General features: G+C 41.3%; 2 protein-coding genes across 2 annotated transcripts in view; one reads left to right on the top strand and one right to left on the bottom strand.

Moving 5' to 3' along the window:
• Positions 1-26,091, bottom strand: part of ptger4b (prostaglandin E receptor 4 (subtype EP4) b) — a 221,384-nt gene that overhangs the window by 77,286 nt on the left and 118,007 nt on the right. The window lies entirely within an intron of this gene.
• The window catches only part of lamc3 (laminin, gamma 3), a 95,976-nt gene continuing 75,312 nt past the window's right edge, over positions 5,428-26,091 (top strand). The window contains exons 1-3 of the mRNA XM_079581308.1: positions 5,428-5,914; positions 12,280-12,584; positions 24,046-24,176. Coding sequence (XP_079437434.1) covers positions 5,542-5,914; positions 12,280-12,584; positions 24,046-24,176 — 809 coding nt within the window. The 5' untranslated portion in view covers positions 5,428-5,541. The remainder of the gene's footprint in view (positions 5,915-12,279; positions 12,585-24,045; positions 24,177-26,091) is intronic.

Raw genomic sequence — 26,091 nt, 5'->3', positions numbered from 1 at the left:
AAACTAACCTGCCCAAAAATATCTGAAAAAGCGGCCAAACACGCGGACAAACGGCGCGGCTAGTTTTAATTATATACTGAAAACAACAAGGCAAAAAAACGTGCACAGGTTTTGTCATCAGTGGCAAGGCTTAAAAACCCACCCAATTCTTGGCAACCCTGCCCTTGTTGTTGAAGTTGTGGGCTCATATACTGTACTAAAGTTCTGACTGAGCCTTTTCCAGTGCAAAAAATGGAAGTCTCTTTTAACAGGAAGTCTCTTTAACTTTTGGTTCCGGAGATATTGCGTTTATCGGCATTAGATTCACCAATAGCCTCTTTAGAAAAATCTCAAATACCGGGCCGATATATCGATCGACCTCTAATAAATATGCAGATAAATGTGATAAAATTAATGCAAAAAAATCAGCAGAAAGCAATTGAGAATGAGCGAGAAGAGAGTGGACTGAAAAAGATTCTTCTGATGTGCATGGAGTCGCAGTAGCTGTCACCAGTCACTCCCTGCAGTGCCAAACAGTCCAATGAGGAATAATGAGCATTAAAAACCCAGGAAAGGTCAGTCACCGCAAAGATCTCCCTCTTCAGAGCAGCCCAATCAGAAATGCCACCGCTGAAGCTTGAAACGATTCTCCTATACTTAAGAGGTAGCAGTGGAAGGAGGCAAAAGAATAGCCAAGTCAAGCACTTTAAAGAAGACCTTTATCTGACAACCTGAGCGCTGCAGCAGGGGGTCCAGTAGATGTGAGGATAGATGAGGGAAGAAAAGAAGGTTGGAAAGGAAGCAGGGCAATTTGGATGACGAAGGCACATTTTACTCTGAGAGGTTCCTGAAATTGTCAAACTCAAGAAATAAGACTAGAATTGAATTAGTAGACGCAGCGCAAAAGTAGAATTGCGAAATTAAAGCTGCTCCTGAACTTTCACACAATACTCTCTGAACATCTCTTTGGTAGTGTAAAGCACATACACAGTTGTGCCGATAAGTTTAGAACAACCTGGTATTTAATTATTTATTTTTTTCCTTTGGATTTTTTGGCCATTTCTGAAAGAATATGAATAAAAACACAAAAAGGTTTTTTTCACTCCTAGTCAGTGATGTTGTGAAGCGATTTATATTTCAAATCACCATAACAAAATAAAAAAATACCATAATGACCCTGTTTACACACACAACAGTTTACACACCCCAGTTCCTAATACCATGTATTGCTCCCTAGAGTCTTTTGAGGTAGTGGTGGAGAAGGTTCTGTATGTAAACTGCACGTCTGCGATCTCATAGTGGTTCAATGATATTGAGGTCAGGAGACTGAGATGGCACTAACAGGACCTTCACTTCATTCTGCTGGAACCAGTGGCATCAGCGAAACACCTCCATAGGCCATCATAGGCTTTTCACCATTGGCCTTGTTCACAACAAAAACGTGCACCACCTACTGTGAAATACGGAGGTGGTTCGTTTCTCGTTTGGAGTCATTTTTAGTCAGTATATGTTTCCAGAGACAAACACTGTTGCTCTTGGATTCTTCCATCAAATGCACAAAGTATACTGTTTTTGCCTTTTCTCATTTCACTAACCATTTCTAAGACTTTTAAAGATGGCATTGTCTGTATACAGTTTTGTAGAAATGTCCTTTTAACGGGCAAGATCCCTTTGTTTCAATAACAGCCACAACTTACTTGTGCTCCATGGTATTGATCGACATTTTTTTCTCATTTTGATGGGCTTTGTGTAGTTCTGATTCACTTGTTCAATATTATCTGTCAACATGTTGCAACAATTATTGATCATGTGTTTGTAGTGCTAGTTCCCAATTTATATTGTGCACATCACTTTAAAGATGAGGAATATCATTTTTACGGATTCCTTTTGTTGGTGGTTGAATTATGAGTAAGATACTGCAGTCATGTCTTTGTCCATTTTCTGGTAGTTCATTTTTTGTGGCTGGGGAGTTGCGTCCATGGCGCTGCTGAGATCACCTCGGCCTGTGTCCACTTGCCCCTCAGTTGGCCACTGAGTCAGCAGGTTACTGTGCACTGTCGAGTGGAAAATGCAAAATTAGATGTAGAGGCCCCGCGAGAGCGGCATTCACATCCGCAACCAGCCAAGTCTCACTTAAAAACACACAATCAAGTTTATATTTAAAGGAACAGGCCACCGTTTTTCCACACTGAGGTTTGTTCTTACCTGAGCTTAGACGAGTTGATGCGTAACTGTCTGGTGATGTTGTTAGCATGTAGCCTCTCCTCCTCTCCTCTATGGGGCCCAACGGGACTGAAGTGATAAGTTACGAAGCTCTTCCATGTGTTCCCTATTTAAAGAAGAACAAGTAACTTGTTTACTCAAATAAACCCTTTCCGTAGTCCCTCTGGGGGTAATACAAGTGTTAATGGGATGATGAAGAAGAAGTTAACAGGCTAACGGGCAAAGCTAACTGCGGGCTAGCGCCACTTTAGCAGTGTTTACAGCCAAGTTTGAGTGAAAAGAAATATCATCAAGAAATATCTTGATGTCCAGCATGAGAGCACCTGGGTGGCAGGAGGTGTGGTCATTAATCACCCTCACATTGCACACCATGGACGTTCCGAGGACAAGGACCCACATCCACTGCAGCACCCTGTGCCCAGACGGTGCAGCCGACCCCCTGGCGTGCTATGGCACAGCATGTGTGAGGAGGAGGCAGAGCATCCCCCTGGCTCACCCTGGGAACTCAGTCCCAACGTGCACGAGGAGAAAGTGGTGGACACTCCAGCCAATCGCAAGTGCACGACTCGAGGTGTGCGAGGAGGCCCCACGGTCTCCAGGTGGTGTCAGCGCTCTGTTCAAGCGTGATGGTTGTTGGCAGCCCAGCTCCGGAAACTCACTCTCATGCAGAAAGCCAAGTGGAGGTGGTGATCTGTCCTTATAGCCAGAAGCTGGGATGTAGTGCAGACTATCACGACATCTGACCGAGACTGGGGGACCAGCAGTAGGCCGAATGTTGTGGAGGGGCATCCCGTACTGAGTGAGCCCCTGTTGCGTGATGAAGAGCAGGCAGAGAAGGAAAATTCTCATGGTCCAGGACAATAAAGCTACTTCCCAGTGTTTGGTGTAATGGGGAGCCAGACTTATACTTTTGCTGGCTGGGACTTCTGTCCACTGGTCTGACTTCCTTGGGGTCGACTGGGCTCAGCACTACGTTGGAGCCAGTCACTTTCGCTGGTAGAGACGACACCGGGCTGGACTCGGGCTGCTGTGGACAGGTAGCGTTAGACTGGTGTTCAGAGACGTTCCCGGAAAAAGCGAGCTGAGCACTGGTTAGATTGGTTTGAGTTTAGCCCACGGTTATCTCCGAGTCCCGTTCCTCTTGGATCTTGAACAGGATGGATATTAGGTGCTCCAAATCTGAATCATTTTTGGCTCAGGCTGGCACAGTCTCTATAACTGGGCCTGGAGGGGAGTAGAGCCATTTATACCAGTCCACTACAAGGTTAAAAAGTGTTTAGAAATATGCAAAAGTATAGATCTGAGTAAAACAACGTTAAAAACAGGTGCGAACTCCGTGATTTAAAAGACAGTGATGTTAAAATGAGTTAAAACAGCATTTCTGTAGGAGCTCGTCTTTGCTAACAACAAGGACGCTGACGCATGGTCATCCACTCCTCCAATCTCCTATAGATCATTATTGATAAAAATAAGCTACACATGTGACAAGCCCGGCTCAGTGTGTGATCATTTTAAAGGCTCCTTTAGGTAATTGACGGCTTTATTGAAAATATCATAATATAATATCATAATTATTGTTTTCACATGATCAATCAGAACTATTCTTTATCCAAAGGAAATGAAAAGTGTGCTGTAAACTACAAAATCAAATCATTGTACAAACATACAATAAAATTGTGTTCAGGTGTTAGTCCTGAGCCGTTGTGACAGAGCGCGCCGCCACTCTGGGCCGACCTGACCAGCATGTTTTGGAGGAAACCCAGCTGGCTGCCTTCAGTCTCCTCTGATCCTCTGAAACAGTGCAGCTTAAACAACGTAAAGCCTTATTTGTGCAAAATAGATAGTCTGTGAAAATGATGCAAAACATTTGAAGTACAAATTATAGATGCAACATGCTCAGAGCCACCTCAACCAATGGGCTAGCAGGGGCTGGAGCCCAGGGGCCTACCAGGGTCTATCAGAATTAAGGAAAAAAAGAAAAAAAAGAAAGGTGATTTGTTGATTTTCATGTCAATCACTTCACTTTGCGGCATGACTGACCGTATGCGATGATTGCGCTGCGCTTTTTGTGTGTACCTGACTACCTGGAGAAGCCTGCCCTACCTGGCCCAGAGGGATACATGTAGGAGTAGCAGGGTTAGGGTTTTGGTGGAATTTAGGGTTATAGGTTAGCGTTAGGTTTAGGGTTGGCGCTGAGGTGGGGTTTAAACATATCTGTTAAACCCCGGGGCCTATGGGTACATTAAGGTGGGCCTGATGCTGTTAAATAGTGTTTGCTAATTTCACTTGCAGTTTAGCACCTGGCTTTGTAAATCAGGCCCTTAATGTTCTTGAATCAGCCCTGCTCTAAAATGTGTCCACTGTGACACTTTTCCACATTTTTATTACTACAGCTATTTATCCTAATTATGACTTCAGCCCAGTTAGTTTTAACTAGCTTGAATTCTGAAATGACCACTGTATGTAGATGTCTAATCAATGCTGATAAAGAGGTACAACATTTAAACATATTTACCCTGCTAAGTGTAAAAGGATCATTAATCAGCTGTACATACATTTCAAGTCATTTTTCAAAAATAGTCAAACATGTTTGTTGTTTTTTTCGCCTCCCATCCAAGAAGCTATAGATTTGCTTGGTAAAAAAAGGTATATCGTGTACCAAAGGATGCTGCGACAAACCAATATCTACTGAAGTGTGTCTGGAGATTGTAGAACAAAGCAGCTGCTGCCCCTGGTGGAAGAGGAACCATCCCTATTACAGAGAAAGTGGCTTGACAGAGTGAGGTAATGGCAGTGGGGCACCTGGGATGGCAGGTGCTGTGGCTGAACCCTCTGGAGGGTCAGACGGCTTGTAAGTACTGTCAGTGTCACATCTGCAAGTATCCAGTCATGACTGTGTGACTCCTACGCAACAGTGAAGTGACCAGTACTGACCACTCTGGACTCCTCAACACATTTCAGTTTGACTTTTCGCTTCAGCAAAGATTTTTTTCTGGTACGATTTCTAATAATTCAGACAATTCAATAAATTTACCTAACGCGATCCAAACATAATAAGTATCATGTCATGAGTTAAACATTTTATATAGTAGAAATAATGGAGTTCCTTTGTGTACCAGTAGATGGAGAAATTTCAAAGCCCTCAGTAGTATTGACCCCCAAAGTCCCTCCTCCAAGTGTCTGGAAGGAAACTTCCCAAACAAACTTCACTACATGCCACAGAGAGGAAACATATGTGAGGAGTTACAGGCAGACGGAAGGACAAAGCCTTTGGGAGAGGGGCTTCTTGCAGAATCAGAATTTACAAAACTTCTGCACTCGTAATCACTGCTTCAAGACATGGATGGATCTTTTCATTTGAGAATTATTGTTTCTTTATATCTTCAAAGCTGTTTTTCTGTCTGGGCCGCTATGGATTCCTGTTATGATGAGGACGAAAACCCCAGCAGCTGCATGCCCAAGTTTGAGAACATTGCATTCAATCGTACAGTTATCGCGTCCAATGTGTGCGGCTCCCCTCTTGAAGAGTACTGTATGCAGACGGGCTCTACACGCTCCTGCCACACCTGTGACACATCTGACCCTGTACTCAGGCACAATACTGATCTGCTGACAGACTTCAACAAGAATGAGGACCCCACATGGTGGCAGAGCCAGTCCATGTTCTACGGCATTCAGCACCCCAACTCTGTCAACCTCACTCTGCATCTGGGTAAGGGCACAAACACTACAAGGCTGAGCTATGCTTTTATGTTTCCTCTTGTTGTCCTGTATGTTTTGTCAATTTTGTAGAGCCATGAATATATATTCATAATTTCCTAAGCACATTGTGAACTTACATCAAAAAGGGTCCTGACACAAATCCAAAACTAATAAATAAAAACTCTTGGCGCCCCGTGCTCAAGGACCTTTGGGCCCACGACTCTGCTCATTACAAAATGTTTAAATAGATATATTATCCCGTACATCACAAAAGGGTTTCCTTCTCTTGCCGAGGGTCAGTCCCTTAATAGATGCGGTGCCGTGACGTTCCACCCGCGTAGCTCAAAGAGGAGCGAGTGTGCCTTTCAGACACAGGGGCTTGAGCCCGAGGCTCGTCTTTATCAACGTTTATACAAAGCACATTTAGAGCTATTTGAAAATGGAAGCTTTCAAAAGTTTTAGTTGTAATACATTGGTTCTTTACTTGCATAAATAAGTACATTAATAAGTACAATAAGTACAAGTGATATTACCAACTTACTGAATAAACAGGACATCTGTTATTTATTATAATTATATTTGCATTCTGGAATGAATTAATACCATATTTATTATGTACAAATAATATAATATATATATGACTGTGAAGTATATGACTCTGATTTATATATAGTTTGAGTCATACTATGACTCAGAATGTTGGAAGTATGATCATGTACAGAACTGGAGATGTTCTTGTGCGTAAGAATCCTCTTGGCTGTTCTCAGAATTTGTTCTTACAGGGGAACGTTTTCAGCTAAGAATAAGTTTTGTGAATGCCAAAAACCTTCCTCAGAAGCTCTTAAGAACGTCGTGAATGTGGCCTAATGAGAACAACATTTCACAATGAAGCAGGAGATACAGAAGGACAAGTGTAGGACTAAACTTGTGAAGCTTTACTGTAGTGAGTGTGTCATATTTTGTGACTTCAGTACATTTAAAATGTGACCCCTTCTTCACTGTAAAGTTCAAAGTCCCAAGCCGATTATAACCTGCCTAAAAGGATGCAGACAAAAGCCTGTAATAAGGACAGCATGGCAATAGTGCCAACATTTACATAAAGCATATTTTGTATTCCAAACATAGCCTTACTTTGGGGAGGTAAATCTTATTAACCCCCAGCAAGAGACCGTTTTGCATAGACAAAGACTTGGTCAGCAGGTCTGCTTTTCTTTTATTATTTTTAAATATGTTAATTAATCCTTTTTTCCACTAAAACTTTTCTCAAAACTTTGGTGAAAAGCCGCCCTAATATCCCTTTCTCCAGTGCTAATAACTGAGACAATTTTCAAATTCAAAGCATTATTGGAATTGTTCCATTTTGTCTGTCTTCAAATATGACTTGATATAAAATAACTAATAAGCTTAACTTATTTATCACCAATCATGAAGGTAAAACGGTACTTGGTAAATGTACATGTACATGTGCTTTGTTAGCATGAACTGTGGCATTTTATATCTTTATTTGTATTTGGGATGAGAGACAAATCACTGATTATTAAATGTGAATCTCTGCTCATTCAGCTTGAGCCTGCACTGAAAGATGCATTTGTGATGAATAGACGATCTAAACAGAGAATAAAAATCTGATCAAGAAATGTTAAAGAGATGTATTAGCTGCATTGCATTAGTACAAATATAAATCAAATTCAAAGCAAAGAACATAAAACGTGTGGAAATTGAAATTGAGCTATCATAAATGCATTTGAATGTGTACAAACATCCTCCACCGTATATTTGGTTTAGAGAATGATTTCACAAAATGTCTAAATTACAAATTAGTCAGAAATTAGTGAAATGCTGAAATCTGTGTTGGTGAGCACTTGTCTAGAGAATCTGCCCCGCCTCACAGGTGTGGCGTACCAACATGCTGATTAGACCTCATGACTACTACATCGATGTGCCGTACAATAAAAGGAACATCTGAAATGTTCAGTTTTGCTTTATTGGAGGCAGTCCTTAATTTGATCCCCCGTTTGGGGGAACGCATTCCCCCAATTCTCAGTTTTTCAGGGTAAAGGATCCGGGAAATATTTAAGAGGATCCGGCAAAAAATGGATATGATATAATGGTGTTTTATGAGAGTGTTCCGGCAAGTGTTTTGGCCTGTTCTCATCCCATCACATCAGACCAAAAGTGTTCCTGAAAATACTAAAATAGCACTGATGGATGTGTCGGGGACGGAGAACCAGTCTCTGGTGTGGACTATAGAATTAGTTTAGAAACGTGAGCATATAAAAAAAAAAAAAAAAAAAATGCTTTTATTGTCCAAAGTAAATGTAGTCCATAGTTGTTTTTTAAAATAATAATAAAAATGAATAAATAAAATAAAAAATTTTTTTTTAAGGCAACAAGTAATCGTGATTTCAATTATTACTAAAATAATCGTGATTATTATTTTTTCTGTAATCGAGCAGCCCTACCCAGATCTATCACACCAGACAAGGGTGTAAGATGCTGCAGGGGAAGCTTACATGGAGAAACATGGTATAGTGTACAGGAACATCTGTGCAGAGTATGGGCTGGAAACCCCAAAGTCAAAGTGGGAAACACCTCCAAAGGTGGTAGAGAATGACCAAGCAAAGATCCTGTGGGACTTCCAGATACAGACGGACAGAATGGTAATGGCGAACCAACCGGACATTGTGGTCCCAAGAAATACCAGGGGTTCAGAGAAGAGCTGGAGAAAACCTGGAGGGTGAAGGCATCAGTGGTGCCCGTGGTCGTTGGGGCACTCGGGGCAGTGACCCCCAAACTGGAGGAGTGGCTTCAGCAGATCCCAGGAAATACATCAGACATCTCGGTCCAGAAAAGTCAGGCCTGAGAGCAGAACCCTCAAGCTCTCAGGCCTCCGGTAGAGGACCCGAGCTTGGAGGGAAATAAGACCGCCCACGGTGGGTGAGGAAGATGTGTTTCATTAATGATTATCCAGACAGAAATAGAAATACTAGCTAGACGCGCACCTCCCCTCCCATGATAAAATATATTTCTATCATTGTTGTATATTCTTGGACTTTTTAAATAAAAGTATGTCAGGGATGACCAGGGATGGCTGGGAATGAAAGCTCTGGGACCCATCTGGAGCTGTCATGGGAGGTGTCTGTAACATGGCTGTTTTCTTTTCGCTCTCCAAACAAAACAAGCCCCCCTCCGAAGGGAATGCAGGCCGTTGCTGGGCAGATAAAGACAAGGGTTGGATACACATCCTACAGCCCAGACAGCGTGAGTCCGAGGCAAGCAAGAAAGAGGAAGGGGGTGCTTCATGGGGTAAACAAAACAGAACCGAGGAAGAGGATGATTAAAATGGAGAGATGTAAGAAATCAGGGTCAAATCCTTTCCCACAAAAACTCACACATGTTCAAATATCAGAGCAATGTCTACAGCTGGTTCTCATTGAGAGCCGTCAAAGGAACGCAACATCCTGTCTGGGATGTTCAATGATAAATGGCTGCATTGTATGTTTTAAGAGCCTCGTATTGTGTGGTAATTGTCTACATACAAGTGACTGGATTCACAGGTGTACCAGATAAATGGCTTCTCTTGTATATGTGATGACACTGTGTAAATATTGAGACTGTAGAGAGGATCAGATGAGTTTAGTCTGGCCGGCCAATGTAGAAATGATGAGTTTACACGAGTGAGTCAGGGTAGGTCAAACAGCAGTAAAAGAGCAAACAGCAATCTTTTTGTTCTTGTGGGTGTTTTGCACGAATAAAGAGGTTTTTAAGAGACAAGGAAAAAAGTAATGTCTAAGGACAGTTTTGGATGGTTTGATCTGTGCACATACGACTTTGAACACTTGTTTTTCCTCTTCTTTTTGTATATCCCATATGGCATGAGGAAGAGGTGTCTCGATCTGTTCTGTTTGCTACATTGTTTGTTTATTAGGCCCAAGCGTCCTGCATGACGTAAAGGTGTATTAGTATTGCAATGTGGAGCGCATGAAAACAGTCGAATCACTGTCTCCCATTCACACGTGAACTCAGAGCAGCGAACAGTAACCAGCCGACCTCTGGTAAGGACCACATACTTGTTATTGCAGGAAAACGAATAGAAGTCAATGGCCAACTGTCGTCATCCACCTCCGCCACCCACGCTACATTGAAAGCTTTCATAAATATAGTCGGAAGTAGCCGCAGCACTGGCTATAATGTTTTAGTGAAACAAATCTTATTAAAGGTCATCCAGTTTTTTTTTTAAGTTTGTCACAAACTTTACTAAGAAATTTGTGATTTCCCGTGAACTAAAAAGTACTCCCATTCAGACATACAAACTCAGATTAATAAAACAAATGTATACACTAATTGACCATTCCCCCTGGACACAACAATTGTGTAATAACACCCCTACAGAATGAGATAAACATTTGCATGGGCAGTCAAAAATGTGTTTCTCGGAAATGGATAGAATTTTGCAGAAAAATAGTTAATGGGATCCCAATCAAAAAGTAATTGGGACCTATGTTGTATTTTTCACGGCGTTGCCATGGTGACGACCGAAACGCCCCATGTTGTTCTAATGGGACGGACACAAAAATCCCCCATTATACAAAAATACAGGGCATTAGCGCCCTCTGTAAGGTGCATGTGGACGGTGCTCGTGGAGGTTCAAAGCTGCTGATGAAATATCATTTACAATTGTTTTCTATCCAATGTCATGTGCATCAAAAAATGTTTAATCAGCTCCTTTCATCCTCTGCACCAGTGGTCCCAGTAGAACAGAGCTCATCTCACGCAGGTACTAAATCAAATCCAAAATGATCCCAGAACACAAGGAGAAAAGACACTGTTGGAAAGTGCTGTATAGACGCAATGATGCCATGGCACAGAAAGCAACAGATGTCAGAGTGGCTGAGTCGGAAGAAGCCATGGAACAGCGGGGACTATGTGGCACAGTTTATCTAATGAAGAAAAACACAGTGAGACAGCAATAGCAAAGCCTGTTAAAAGAGTTTCTAGACAACCTCTTACTGCGGTCAAGACGACAGAAGTTTGTGCAATGTCCAGTCAATTCTTCATCACACTGGAGTACAATCTGTCTATGTCCACCCAAACACTCCAAACCTGATGAACAGTTTCAAGTGGCTGCACATACTACACCAGAGAGAGATGGATGCCATTAAAATGTTACATTATATGGAGAGGTTTTTAACAAAAAATGTATGGGATGCCCTGCAGAGTGAAATGACTGTGCCTACTCTTTATAAGAGGACTGTGTATGAATGATTTACAGTATATGGTAATATATTGTGGTGAACTTCTCAACAATAGACACATCTGAGGTAAAGAAAATAACAATAGGAAAAAACTTGCACGTAGTATGTTAAACATATACCAGACAATAAAGTCCTTCTACACCAAAACAACCACCTGCTTTATGAGGCTTACTCTGATCATCTGAAAAACATTGTCCATTGCCCACTGTTTATGTGCCTGAAATGCCAAAACTGTTTGAGGTTCAGAATTATAAAGACATTTGTTTTTAGTGTGCGAAATAATAAGAGCAGATATACATGGTAGTGGTAAGCAATGTTTGCAGCCAGAGGTGTCCTTAGTGGCAGATCAACAGATGCACATACAGTATGCACTAACCATCAACCAATGTCAGAGTCACTTTTACTTCTATTGCACATTTACAACTCGAACAGGCCAGAATGCTTTAGTTGTACTAGAAACAATTGTAGCATCCCCCATAGCATCAACGACAGCTTGGAGTCTTTTGTGGTAGTAGTAAAGGTTCTGTATATAATCTAATGGCAAAGCGGCCCATTCTTCTTGGCATGGGTGTAAACCTATTGGTTGTAAACCTATTGGCACAACTTTATACAGTATGTATCCAGTGTCTGGAAATGTATTATATTGTGAAGTTTTTGGAAATGTTCGAGCCTCATGAGCAGCATGCTTTCCCATCACTGCCAAATGCATCAGTGTACAGTAGCTTCATGATGTATCACTTGTCATTATACAAAAATATTGTTTTTGTTATGTAGTTTAGCAACCACTGGCTTTTTCTATCCACCAAACTCTTTTGTCCCTTTTCCTGTGACCTATGTTTTACTCCTGGGCAGCATTATGATCTCGATAATGAGAAAATAATCATTCCTCTCCAGCAGGAATGACATTCATTTACCCTGCGTCAAGGCACAGGAAATTAAGCCTAACCCCCATTGTTTTCCCTTTTTCTCTAATGCAATTATTATGTCTGATTTTTTTCGGGCTCCTGGGCTTTCCTCAGTTCACTGTTTGTGTGCCTACCGTTTACAGAAGACTAACTACCACACACTTCCCAATGTATGTTCTTCTATGTCCTGACTAAATCATATCTGTCTCCCACAGGAAAGGCCTTTGTGATAACCTATATAAGATTAAAATTCTACACCAGCCGGCCAGAAAGCTTTGCTATCTACAAGCGCACAGAGGAGGATGGGCCCTGGATACCGTACCAGTATTACAGCGCGTCCTGTGAGAAAACATATGACAAAGCTGCCAGAGGTTATATCCGCCCAGGGGAAGACGAGCGGACAGCTTTGTGTACGGATGAATTCAGCGATATCTCACCGCTTACGGGAGGCAACGTGGCATTTTCTACCTTAGAGGGACGCCCCAGTGCCAACAACTTCGACCAGAGTGTGGTTTTACAGGTAGGCTTTGCTTTAGGTTAAATAACAACAAAAACTGCTGGCTCATTGTGGCTTGTTACAGTATCCCTATTATGAATACTAATTTTTTTGTGCTGTGATAAGGAGATAATATTAATAATGCATCGGTTTTATATAGCGCTTTTCTGGACACTCAAAGACGCTTTACATTGCATTATTCAATCACTCCATACCCGGTGGTGGTAAGCTACTATTATAGCCACAGCTGCCCTGGGGTAGACTGACGGAAGCGAAGCAACCAGTCAGCCCCTCCGACCACCACCAACCACTCACTCACACACTACATTCACTAGGCTTCCTGGTGCTACTAAACGGTCTCCCATCCAAGTACCGACCAGGCCCTTCCCTGCTTAGCTTCCAAGGTCTGACGGGATTGGGCAGAGCAAAGGCGGTATGACCACCGCCTGATGATTTACCTCAGCAGTTGAGACATGGTTTTCAATTTGTTCTTAAAGTTAAAACATATTTCACTCTTCTGTCCTAAACTGAAGAATATCAGTGGAGCCCTTTCAGTAAAATATGACATTATTTTCCCTACACACACAGTACATACATACATGAAACGCTCCAAGAATAAACTCAATCACTTCAACTTCCCAGCCCTTATAGTGTGTACATTTTACATATCCAAACCTTGACGATAAGTCATGCCTTGAAGTCCTTTTATTCCACTGTGGCTGCATGCAATCCAATGTTATGTTTAGCTATGGTTCGCAGTGATGAAGTCTTGAGGAAACGCATAAACACACACACACACACACACACACACACGTGCGCGCGCGCACACGCACACACACTAGATGGAGGCACTATGGGGGGTGGGGGGCAGTGAAAAAAGCCTTTGTGGCAAATGATTGCAAAAAAAGAGCTGGAAATAATGCTCAATATTCCATACATCAGTCTGAAAATAGTGACTCTTTTTCCACTCCTTCCATAATGATCATAGAAAGTAACAAACCCACATATTATACATTTAGCCTCTCTGATGTCTTTCTCTGCATGATTCCATACATGCGTTTCCAATGACATCACGCACAGTTCCGGCAGCCATTTTCAATACCAAAGTAGAATTATGCAGTACTATAACATGTGACAATATCTCTACTCAGTATGAAAATGAAAGACAGCTGATCGACAGTGGAATTTTAATGGACTCGTAATCATTGCTCAAGAAGAAAACAGTAAAAACACGGCCCCAGAGACGCACATTTATGTGATGAAACCAACAGATGTGGCACAGACGTAGCAGCTCCATCTGTCGAGCTACAGCAGGGTTTACTAAAGACCTGCTTCATTCTGAAGACTAAATTAACACATCAAAGAGGAAACAGAAAACACTTCTCTGTCTGAGTCAGTGTTTAAGCTGCTCAAGATGTTAGCATGCTACCGGTTAGCAATTGTTGATTGAATCAACTGTCAATGGCTTCAACATGATAAACACATGTGTGTCTCACATCTATGAACACTGAGGAAATACTACAGTAACAGCTCTGACCTCTGTCACATGTTGTAGCTAAATGCTAACCGGTAACATGCTAGCATCTTAAACAGTGACTCACTGGTTTCTTCACATTCTTCTTGAGCAATGACTACGAGTACATAAAAATGCCACTGTCGATCAGCTGTCTTTCATTTTCATCCTGAGTAGGGATATTGTTACATGTTGTAGTACTGCATAATTCTACTTTGATATTCAAAATGGCCACCATAACAACAACTTCCTCTCTCGCTTTTTCCCCATTAAGGTTTAACGATGTCTCGCACAAATCAGCAAATAGTTCAAGAAAACCTCACTTGACCGCAGGAAACGTCTTTGTTTTTGAGGTAGGAGCTAATGGCTAGTATAAAAAAAATAAACAAATAAACAACTAGAAACGTATTTATACTAAAGACAGACCAATTATTTTTTGAGCAGGCTTATTAAAAAACTTTTTTTTTAACCGTAATTATATCGTATTGCTGATGTCAAAAATAAATATATTTTACCTTTCTCTGTAAAGCACCGCATGAAAATATCCAGCCATGCATATTTCTGTATAAAGACGTGTCCACCTCCACATCGTTAAATAAGAAGGGGAAGGGTGTATTTTGGAAGCAGGCCACTGAAACTGCAGTCCTGAACTGAGATGCACCTGAGTCTATGTATGAGGAACCAAAATATGAAGAAAAACTGTTTGTCTTGATAGTGGGTTTTTGTCAATCCTCGTCAAGTTGCACTACAAGGCACATAGGATTTAATGATTCATTTTTGTGTTTTGTTTATAAAGCGCACAGATGATTACCTTTAGGCTTTTTGCTGTAACTTAAGCCATAATCTTAGAGACGAAGAATAAAGAAGCCGTTCTTTTTGGCACTATTGTCCTAGAATCTCAGGAACCTGATGAGCCACAAATCCCTCTTACTCAACAACACCACTAATGTTCAGTAAAAACAAACAAATTATCCCAATATAATTTATACAGATGTGCCTATGGGGGGAAAACATCTGAGATCTTTCATGTTTGAATACAATAGCTAGTGGTTTAATTCCGCTGTAAGACTGAGCTTGATGTGGCATTTTATTGTCCTAAAGGGTGTGATTTTAAAGCGGAAACAGCTGACTCCATCTGTACTGCACATACCTCACCACCTTCCCCAGTACACCAGAGCACACACACATGGCAGAGGCTAACCCTTCTTAAAAACCTCTCCTAATATCAACCATGACATTGGATGTGGGATGTCTCTAGCAAACCTCCCACTGCGCAGTCAGTGCCTGTGACTGCATTTAGAAAGATGGGGACTCCGACAGCTGCCCTGTCACAAAAGCATATGGGAGATACGCAGAATGAAAAAAATCACATTCATCTTTTCAATGCAAGGTCCCAAAGGACACAAAAAGAAAGTATAAAGTTTCAGGAAATGTATTATTTTAAAAGCTACTTATCTCTTGTTATTATCATTATCTAAGTATTGCTGCATTTCACACATAAGGAATCAAATTTTAGATGGTACTCGGAAGTTCTGCTCAGGAAAAGTGAGTTCAAAAGACACATACTTTATTGCACAAGACAAAGGCAATGGAAAATATTGAGGATAAAATACTAGTCTTGACACGAACTAACTGTTCTTTCCGAAACTGGGCTACGTTATACAAAAAAGGGTATCAAAGAGGAGGTTTTCAAGTTCAGATTGTATCAAGTTTATTTTTTAGCTCACCACTATGCTATTTCAATGCCACTATAAATTCTACATGCTGTATATTATTTCAACTTTGTGAGACACAACCTGTGCTCCTTATTACAATTATGTATCTGCTAAATTACCTACTAAATGGGTGGAGGGTTCCTTTACTGGACAATTGTGGATGTATAATGCGTACAAGGATTCTGTGTACAATCCTTCACACAATCATTTAGAAAACATTTAACAGCAATTATTTTTTACTCTTTAACCTTTAATCAAACTGTCTGATCAAACAATTGTCAGTGAGTTGGATTCATGTACAGTGGGAGGAAAAAGTATGTGAAGCCTTTGGAATTTCTCACGTTTCTGCCTAATTTGGTCATAAAATGTGATCTGATCATTATCAAAATCACAAGAATGAGTAAACAGTGTGTGTTTAAAGCAATACCACCCAAACAATTAAATATTAATATATAATAACAATCATATTTTTATTGGCCATAGCATGTAAACATTCACAAGACAGCATGGAATAAGTGAGTACAACCTTAAATTCAATAGCTGGTTGACCCTCCTTTGGCTGCAATAACTTCATCCAGACGTTTCCTGTAGTTGCAGATTAGACGGGGCTACTTGGAATGATTTCATTTAAAAAAAAGTGAAACTGGGAAAATCTATATAAATTTCAAAAGAAAGTTACTTGCAATTATGTTCTTCAGTAAAAGGTTTGATTTGAGAGAAATTTAGATTCATTTTGAACACACTATTAAATCGAGGGGTACACAAGACAAAAAAAAAAGGTTGGGAACCACGTCTAGCAGGTCTGGTCTGTCTGTGTGCAGGATTTAAAAATATTACATGAAAATTCAGTGTCTGAAATGCGGGGACACAACGAGAAAAGGTGTAGAGGAAAGTAGAACATGCTTATTAACTCATCCTTAGAAATTAGTTGATGTGCTCCCTTTAACTGTTTGTGTTGTGTGGGCAAATGATTATTTGATGATTACACATCGGGGATCGATAAGAGTCAATAATATATTGGGTGGCAAATCTCACAACGGCTGCCTAACACTCTTTTGTTTACACCCCTAGCCCCCATCACCCTCCGACTCTAACACAAGATGAAAAGAGCCATAATTGACAGTGATCTTCTCCCATTAGAATAAAAAGCAGCTCAATTGCACCATTTCTTTCACTGAATCCCCCATCCCACATTCCTCTATTTAAAGCCTGATAGCACAGATGGATGCTGGAAGAAAACCACCATTAGCCTCTTTTGTGCAAAAACAAAAGAGGTGTATGAGCGCTTTGTGTTGAACCTCTAAAATAAATTAAACTTTGTTTTATTTTCCATTCAAGACAGAGAGCCATATACCAAAGACGAATGAAATATAGCTTATGAAGTAAAATAATGAAAATGGGTTAATAGGAAAGCAGCAGAGGTCCAGGGTCAGCTGTGCATCTCCAGCTGAAAGTCACTGACTATACTTTGGACACAGTAAGATTGATCAGGAAAAATCCTGCACACTGTCAAAACTAGCAAATAAATATTTGATAACAAGTCAACGGTTTACCGCTATGGCCTTCATCAGGCAGATGACTCTAATGATGATGACAGTAAGGACAAAAGCTTGAGAGAAAAGATGGTTTGAGAGAGGGAGTTCAGCTTCCCGATGGCCTTGTGTATGAAACAGTTCCTCAGTCGACTGGAACTGGCCCGTAGATTCCGCAGTCTCCTCCCTGAGGGCATTACCTGAAGAGACTGTGTGATGGGTGCGAAGGGTCCCTGGTGATTCTGACGGCTTTGTGGGTGAGACGGGTAGAGTACATCTCCTTAATAGATGGGCACCGCAGATCTTCTCCGTTGTTCTCACGATGCGCTGGAGGCTAGTTCATGTGCCACACAGTGATGGAGCCGGTCAGGATGCTCTCTGTAGTCCCTCTGTAGAAGAACCACACAGTGATGGAGCTGGTCAGGATGCTCTCTATAGTCCCTGTGTAGAAGAACCACACAGTGATGGAGCCGGTCAGGATGCTCTCTATAGTCCCTGTGTAGAAGAACCACACAGTGATGGAGCTTGTCAGGATGCTCTCTATAGTCCCTGTGTAGAAGAACCACACAGTGATGGCACTGGTCAGGATGCTCTCTATAGTCCCTCTGTAGAAGAACCACACAGTGATGGAGCCGGTCAGGATGCTCTCTATAGTCCCTCTGTAGAAGAACCACACAGTGATGGAGCTGGTCAGGATGCTCTCTATAGTCCCTCTGTAGAAGAACCACACAGTGATGGAGCTGGTGAGGATGCTCTCTATAGTCCCTGTGTAGAAGAACCACACAGTGATGGAGCTGGTCAGGATGCTCTCTATAGTCCCTGTGTAGAAGAACCACACAGTGATGGAGCTGGTTTTTAGCTGGTGGGAGTGATTGGGATTCAGCTCAGGCTTGTGCCCCGTTTGCCCTCGTAGATGCAATAAAAGGGTTAAGGTTTCGGCAAAAATATGGAATACGGGCACCTCTTTTGGGCCACTTAAAGCCCTGCCTGAGGGTAGTTGTCAGCTGTTCCTCCACACTCGCCCTCTTAAACTTACTTGTTAGGGTTTTAATTTCTTTCCTCTATTTCTGGTTCAGTCTTTCCTTCATCCTTCCTACTTCCTCCAAACCAAAGTTGTCAGTGATTTCTGTCAATGTTTCATCCATCTTTTCTCATGTTCCAGCTTGAGCTGCTTCCAGTACTCTATCCAGGTCATCCTCAGAGACATCCCACTGCTTTGTATCATTCATTTTAGGCCAGATAGCACAGATGGATGCTGGAAGAAAATCACCATTAGCCTCTTTTATGCAAAAACAAAAGAGGTGTATGAGCGCTTTGTGTTAAACCTCTTTCTTTATGTGTGACAGTCTGAGTCGTTGACATGTGATCTGTCCTAGAGGGTCAAGCGTTTATTTTGTAACATAACTGTCACAGTCCAAGAAAAATTACTTTTCATATTCCAAAAACTCACAAACTTAGATTTAAACATCCTCCATTTTGACAAATATCACCCAAAACTTTAATACAGCCTCACAGCTTTCTCCAATCGCCACAGGCAAGAATGTTTATTTAGTTTGTTTTTTATGTTTTAATCTGCTTTGTGATGCACCTATGTAAGCTCTTTATAATGATCGACTGACCTGACCAACCGGACTGACAGACAGGAAGACGGCAGACGGACAGACGTACTCTTCCACTGAGAGTAAAAGAAAATGTCCACAATTTTTGCTTGACGTCCTGTTTGCACACAATGCTATTCGCAGGCTTCTCACCATATGAGCTAATGTTTGAACAAAATCTCCCTGCTTGGCACATCCCCTGAAGATATGATTCCACTTCCATATTTATATGGAATTTATAATATGCTTTCTCACTTCATTTGCAGGCTCTCTAGGAACCACGCAGCACCACAAGCTATCTAGGACTCCAAGTTAGGTTAAAGTTTTTCTTGATGAGTATCATTCCTGTGCCTTGCGATTATTTATAATGTTATCTTATACTTGTACTGTGAAAATGCATGATCTGATTTAGTGAATTAGTCACATACATTACACTGAGCATCACCAATGTCTGTGCCTAATACTATAGTATTTCATACCATTTTAATGTAGTGCAGGTCACTTGTAGTTTTGTAAACTCTGGGGCAACATTTCAGAGAATGAGATGAGATTTAAACCGCATTCTTTCATAAACTACAAGGTGGCCTTGATAATTACTGTCTCTACCCCCTCTTCACTTCATTATGTCATAGTTCCATCTAATGAAAAGAAAAATAATGCCTAAGGCATTATTTAAAATTAATTGAAATGGGTCTTCCTGTTGCCTGGATGGGGAACCTTCATCTGATGCAGCTTTTTTTAATAATAATAATTAAACTAAAGATGCGCACCACCATGAATTCAAAGTGAATGTGTTTGGTCATCCATTAAAATAGTCTCCAGTGACCAGTTTGTCCGCTCTCTCCCTGTCACTCTGTCTGATTCTCTTTAAGGCTGTGTGGCCAATTGGAGCACCACTGTAGAATGACAATGAGTTAGAGGGGAAATGCATATTGAGGGCACAGTGAACTTATGCAATTAAATTAAAAAGTTATTAACTTTGGAATGAGGGACACCGCACTCTTTGCCTGTAGCCAGACGTTTTGGTGTTGAAGAAAATACTTGCAGCAGGAGGAGGAATGAATGAGAGAATGTGGGAAAGGGGTAATAGGATTGACACAAGATCATTTCAGTGACTGAAGGGCAGGAGCTGCAATACAAAGTCATGTCCACCTGTACAGTGTATATGTGTGGCTACTAAATCATGCATTTGCGATTGCTTTATATGGGCTCATTGCCATTTTCATCACCCGATCCTCCACCATAGTCAGCATCACTGCAGCATTGTGCATCCAAATTCCATGAGTGGGAATCAAAGTTAATTAAGCTTTTGCAGTGCTTTGCACAAATAATAAGTAATGGGGCTGACTGCTAATTAACCTTAAGAATCTGCCTCAGTAAAGAAAGTAATATTTGGAACTGTGTCTGCTCATTCAAACACAATTAGGTTTGGCTATCCAAGCAAAACTAATGACTACTGTACTCTTGTACTTAATGATAAATGAAAAAGTACCATTACATACAATAAAAAACTGTCTATTCAACATCTTACTTAACTTAATGTAATGCAACACAAACATCGCAAAGTTACAGATGTTCAAAGAAACGTGAAACAGTGTTTGTATATGATCTTGACCAGGAGTCTGCAAACTTTAGATTCAAAGAGCCGTATCTCGCCCTGGAAACACTAAAATTCGTATTCATTAAGAACCACAACTAATTTTGATTTGTTTGTTTACTGTGAAAATGAAAACTAAACCATTAAATTATTAAAAGTAGTAAAGACTAAAGACCAAAACATGTCCAAACCAAGACTCCAGGTCTGCAAGTCTCCTGTTCTTCTTTTAATGCACATTTTCAAGACTATTTGCGCCCCCAAGAGCTGAGTTTCTCCATTGTGAGATAAATAAAGTTATATCTTATCTTATCTAACTAGGCCATCTTACTACGTCTCTTATTTTAAGTGTAAAAGTTATTTTCTCTCATTTTACCAACGTGCTCAAAATCTGCATAAATCTTAAGCCATTTATACTACTAAGTCGGTCAAATGTTCCTTTAATGTGAACTAATTCATCTCTTTTTGTTTTTCTATCTAATTTGGATGTTTTCTTGTTCATAAATCTACAAATAGGACACACAGGAAACCTCTATCATAATAGTGACTTTGCAGTTTTCTTTGGCATGTAAGACACTTCTGGTGGCCCTGCGCCTTGTCCAGGTGTTGTAAGACAAAGTGAAGCATCAACATCAGTTTTCTCCGGCCACTGCAGTGCCTCGAGGTCATCCGCCACCGTCCAAACCCCATTAGCCGACGGAGCTGTGTCAAGCCAGGCCAAAGTCGATAAGAAAGTACCGTAACAATAGCATGGCGGACAACTGCACTCAATTTTGTAACAATGTGTTCACGCTTACGACCAAATAACAAATCTATCTATAGCCCTCAATGGGAAGTGTCTGGAATCGCCATAGAACACACTGTAGCTCAGAGCACTGAAGAAAATACTAAAATAAAATGGGATGCAGGCTGGTAATTTGAGGTGAGATCAAGCCGGAAGTAGTGGGTGGCTTGTGGTCAAAGTAGTCCAGATTTTGTGAAAAGGACTGAGGAGACTTCATTTAAACCTGTTTAATTTTGAGACTACAACATTAGTTACAACAACATACCATTCTGCACTGGTATGTAGAAAAGAGGAATGCACAGGAACAGAAACATGTGCTGGATATTAAGACCAGATGTTCCCCCAAGAAGCTCTGACCTCTTGCCAGTCTGGGACCCAGTAGGTGGTCTCTCACTCCAGAATCTCTGCTCAAGTCTGATGTGGTATTAACAGAGACAGGGAGAAACCTCTTGCTAAATAAAAGGACACTAACGATGTTTCAATGTCAAACCTGTTATTTTTACCCATGTGAGGAAAAAAAAAAGCTAATCATTTGCCCACTCGTTCCCAAAAAGGCCTATTTAGGAAAAAGCTGTGAATTAACTCTTGGCACATTTCTGAATCTGAAGCCGCCTGCTGCCATCTCCCTTTTTCTCATCGCTTTTCCCACATCAAAGTTGGCTCTAGGGAGAGGCTTCAAAATGTACAGACTTCTTTTCAGGCCTGATTCAGAGCACACACACATTTCTCCCACAGTATTTGTTTTAAACTTGTGTCATTTCTCCTGGCTTCTACCTGCCCTCACTTTTATCATCCGCTCCCCCAGAGCACCCCTTGTTTCCTCCTTTGTGTTCACTTTCTTGTCCAGGTTATGCTTATACTTATACTTACCTTAGCAGTCCATTCAAATGAGGAAAGTGGAAGCATGACTTTAATTTAGTGTACACTTTGACATTTGTTCTCTTCATGGATTGTAATGTTTTAGACCAGTGGTTCTCAGGTGGGATGTTGTCAGGACCCACCATAGCAGTGACCCAAATAAGAATTTCTTACACACAAATATTACACAAGTACGGGGGGCAGTACCACGAGACAGCAACAAATAAACTCTGATAATTCTCTCGCCATGTGGCCAAGTAGCTGTTTGTAGTTTGTCCCGCAAAAGCTTAATGACATGATGCGATAGTAAAGCTGAAAGAAGCTGGGTCAGATCCGAGGTGAGTGTGAGGCGGGCGGGGAGTGAAAGGAAGCAGCCCTCGGTATTTGACACGAATGCACAAACTTACCATAATGTCACATTGGCTGCGGAGAAGTTGCAGAGTTATGCAGTAGTTTCAAGGAACATTTGCACTACAGTTGCAGGATTCTTGGAGGGGCTGAGTTGATGAAAGTTTGCCATGCGCCATGTTTGTGAATCACGCTCCTTCTGTTTTGGACTGTGCTGGTCACGAGGTGCAGCAATGCAAAAAGGAAACACGAGGCTTATTACAACGACCACCTTTATCAGGAGGTAAACGCTGCAGTGGCACTTACTCATGTTATAAATACAGCCTTTGCTCACATTTTTTGAGTAACAAATGCAGCCGCTCATATCAGCTGCTTGTATCCGTGTGTGTGAGTGCACAGAGCAACCCTGCCGTAGGGTTTGGATGGATATGAAAGTGTGAGGGCGGCCTTAAAGAACAACATCCCCACCCCCATCCCTTCCATAGCCTTATTCCTGAGCTTGAGATTCAAAAAAAGCAAGAAAAGGAGGTGTTGGGGCGGGTCTGTGTGTCTGTGATTGACAGGCCAGAGTCACCTGACCTGGATTCACCAAACTGTGGCTGCTACTCATAAACAAGGTCCGCATGGAGCGGACTTGTTTAGCGACATATTCCACTGGGACAACTCTGCAGCTCTCTCAACACACAGGAGAAGCATTGTCATGAGACTGCTTTGAGGCGCTGGGTTGTTTTATTAGAGTGTTTCCACTGTCATTGATAAAGCTAGCTGCTTAGCATTGAGCAAGAGTGGTGTTAGCATTTTCAGGGAGTATATACACTGCTGCTACAGTGACTGTATTCTCTTGGTCGTTTCTGTCAAATCTGTTGGTCCTCTGGGGGCCCCTGCTGGATTGGGGGCCCCAGGCAGCTGCCTGCCTTGCCTAATGGCAAGCTACGCCTCTGCCAAACGTACCTGTGTTCTGAGCGGTCCTCAGTCTGACAAAGCTGCTTTCAGAATTTAACGTTACCGATCTACTTTGTAGACTTTTTGCTAAGCTAAGCATGGGAGATGTAGCTCAATGTCCCCAGCAGAGAATGTGAGATGTGATTATATGTATTACAGCTTTGTTTTTTTTTAATTATTATTTTTTACAGTGAAGTGCACAAAACATGTCACATAAAAGCATTGTCTTCAAAATAAATATTCCTGTGCAGGAACACCGCTGTCCTTGTGAAATAGGGTGTATCACTGTCACTGAAGATAAGACAAAATGGTCATGTTTACCTAAAGACTTCGGTCTGTAACATTGTGGACCCAAAACATACATGTCTGATATATAAAGAGACTCAAGTCATTTCTATCACTATATTTTGTGAATGCAAGGGTTTAACCAATGTAACACCTACAGAAGATAAATCCTGAAAGAAACAACCCTGAATCTAATTCTGTTGAATACTTTGTCAGCATCCAGAAGAAGTACATGGTCATTGTCCATTTCAAAGTACCCCAGATACTTTTAAGAGTTAAACAATTTCTCACCCTCTGGTCTCCATTTCTCTTGCAGGAATGGGTGACTGCCACTGACCTGCTTATCTCACTGGACAGGCTTAACACCTTTGGAGATGAGTTCTTCAAGGATTCCAAAGTCTTGCGTTCGTACTTCTACGCCATCTCAGATTTTTCTGTTGGAGGAAGGTAGGAAACATGTTTGAAGCTATACATTGTCTTTACATGTGTGTTTCTGTGGGATTGGTGTAACCGGGTAGCCTGGCTAACACCAGACTAAAATCACAAGTGATATTTAGTCTGGGGACCACCAATTCATTTTCTCGTAGGAGAGGTGTGGTTTACGATCGTCCATAGTCGTTTATTGGGCGATACGAAAAAAATGCGTCTGCACGTAGCCCCAGCCAATCATATCATCGTATGAGATGACGTATGACGTACCCGCTGTAAACTTTTGAGCTAAATTATTTAGAACAAGGTCTAAAGCTTGATCAAAAAATACCATCGTGTCTGCTGCTGTCATGTTGGATCCGTAAATAAACTTTTTTTTAAATTATCCGTAAATAAACTACAAGCTTCCATATATCGAATAGCGCGTCATCGTCTTGCCGTCCCTCCTCGCTCTGTGATTGGTTCCCAAATCCACCGGAGATTTGGCCATGGTCCCCAGGCTGTTGTGCAGTTCGAAATAATTCGAGCGCACACAGCAGCCTGGTGTTAGCCAGGTTAGTAACCGGGTGGGGGTCCCCTCAATTTTGATTAGGAACCCATTTTAAACCTTGCTTCCGTTACAAATACACAGAACTAGGGCTGCATGGTTTATTTTTTATTTTTTTGACCACTGCAAAAACCTAAGCTCAAGAGTTTGAGGTTTGTTTCTCTTTTAAGTGATGGATGTCACTGATCACAACTGTGGAGCCTCTGATCTCAGGTTCAGTCTCAGCAGATAAGAGTGTGTCTGAGTTTCCATAAAGCAGATTCTAGAGTGTTTAAATACACGCTCTGTGATTCCATCCCAGACTTATTTTAGTCACGTGGCTGTCCCCCAGAGCTACTCTCAATGTCGGGGACACGCCTTCAGAAGAGGGCGCTGTCCACATAAAAAATATTTGGAAAATGTGGCAATTTGAGCATGAATATGTTGTTTGACAGTCCAAAAGTAATATGATTTCCAGCACTTATCATTTTAGCAGTTTATGCATCTGAATGGATCAAATATAAAAGTTCCAAATCCAATTACAATTGCAATATTTGTTTTGAAAAATTGCAACTAAAATCGTGCAGCCCTAAGTGGGATGTATGTGGGCTGGACAGACACCTGGCCTGCGTTCCAAATTATTATGCAAATGACATTTTTTTAAGATTTTCTAAATTGTCAACTCAAATGAGAGTCAGCATAATTTTCAAGTCTTTAACTGGTAGAGGATCAATTAAATGTGGTTGAAAAAATCTCCCAGTGATAACAGTATTTTTTTCAAAAATAAATATAGCAAAAACCTCAAAATCCACTGTTCCAAATTATTATGCAACTCATCGTTTCAATACATTTTAAAGCTTGTAATTAACGGAAAATGGTCATTTGTTGAATTTGCAGCATTAGGAGGTCATATTTACTATAATCAAAATCTACGTATTTCAATCAAAAAAATATTAACAGGTCGAGTTATATTTTACCATAGGAGCCCTTGTGTGATAGCAGCTTCAAAATTCTTAAATGCATTAAACTTGTGCCTCCCACCCTCATAGTTTTTGTTGAGGCTCCAAAGGTTCTCAATAGGGTTGAGATCAGGGCAGGATGGGGTCCACATCATGAGTTTCTCTCCTTTTATGCCCATAGCAGCCAGTGATGCAGAGGTTTTCTTTACAGCAGGACATGGTGCGTTGTCATGCATGAAGAGGATCTTGTTAGGGAAAGCATGGCTCTTCTTTTTGTAGCATAGAAGACAGTGGTCAGTCAGAAACTCCACATATTTTTCAAAGGTAATTTTCACACCTTCAGGGAGCCCAAAGGGGCCGACCAGCTCTCTCACCATGATTCTGGCCCAAAACATGACTCCGCCCCCTCCTTACTGACGTCACAGCCTTGTTGGGACATATGCGACCA

The sequence above is a fragment of the Gobius niger genome, assembly GCF_951799975.1.
Source record: "Gobius niger genome assembly, chromosome: 2".
Taxonomy (NCBI): domain Eukaryota; kingdom Metazoa; phylum Chordata; class Actinopteri; order Gobiiformes; family Gobiidae; genus Gobius; species Gobius niger.
This window is presented reverse-complemented; position numbering and strand designations above follow the sequence as displayed.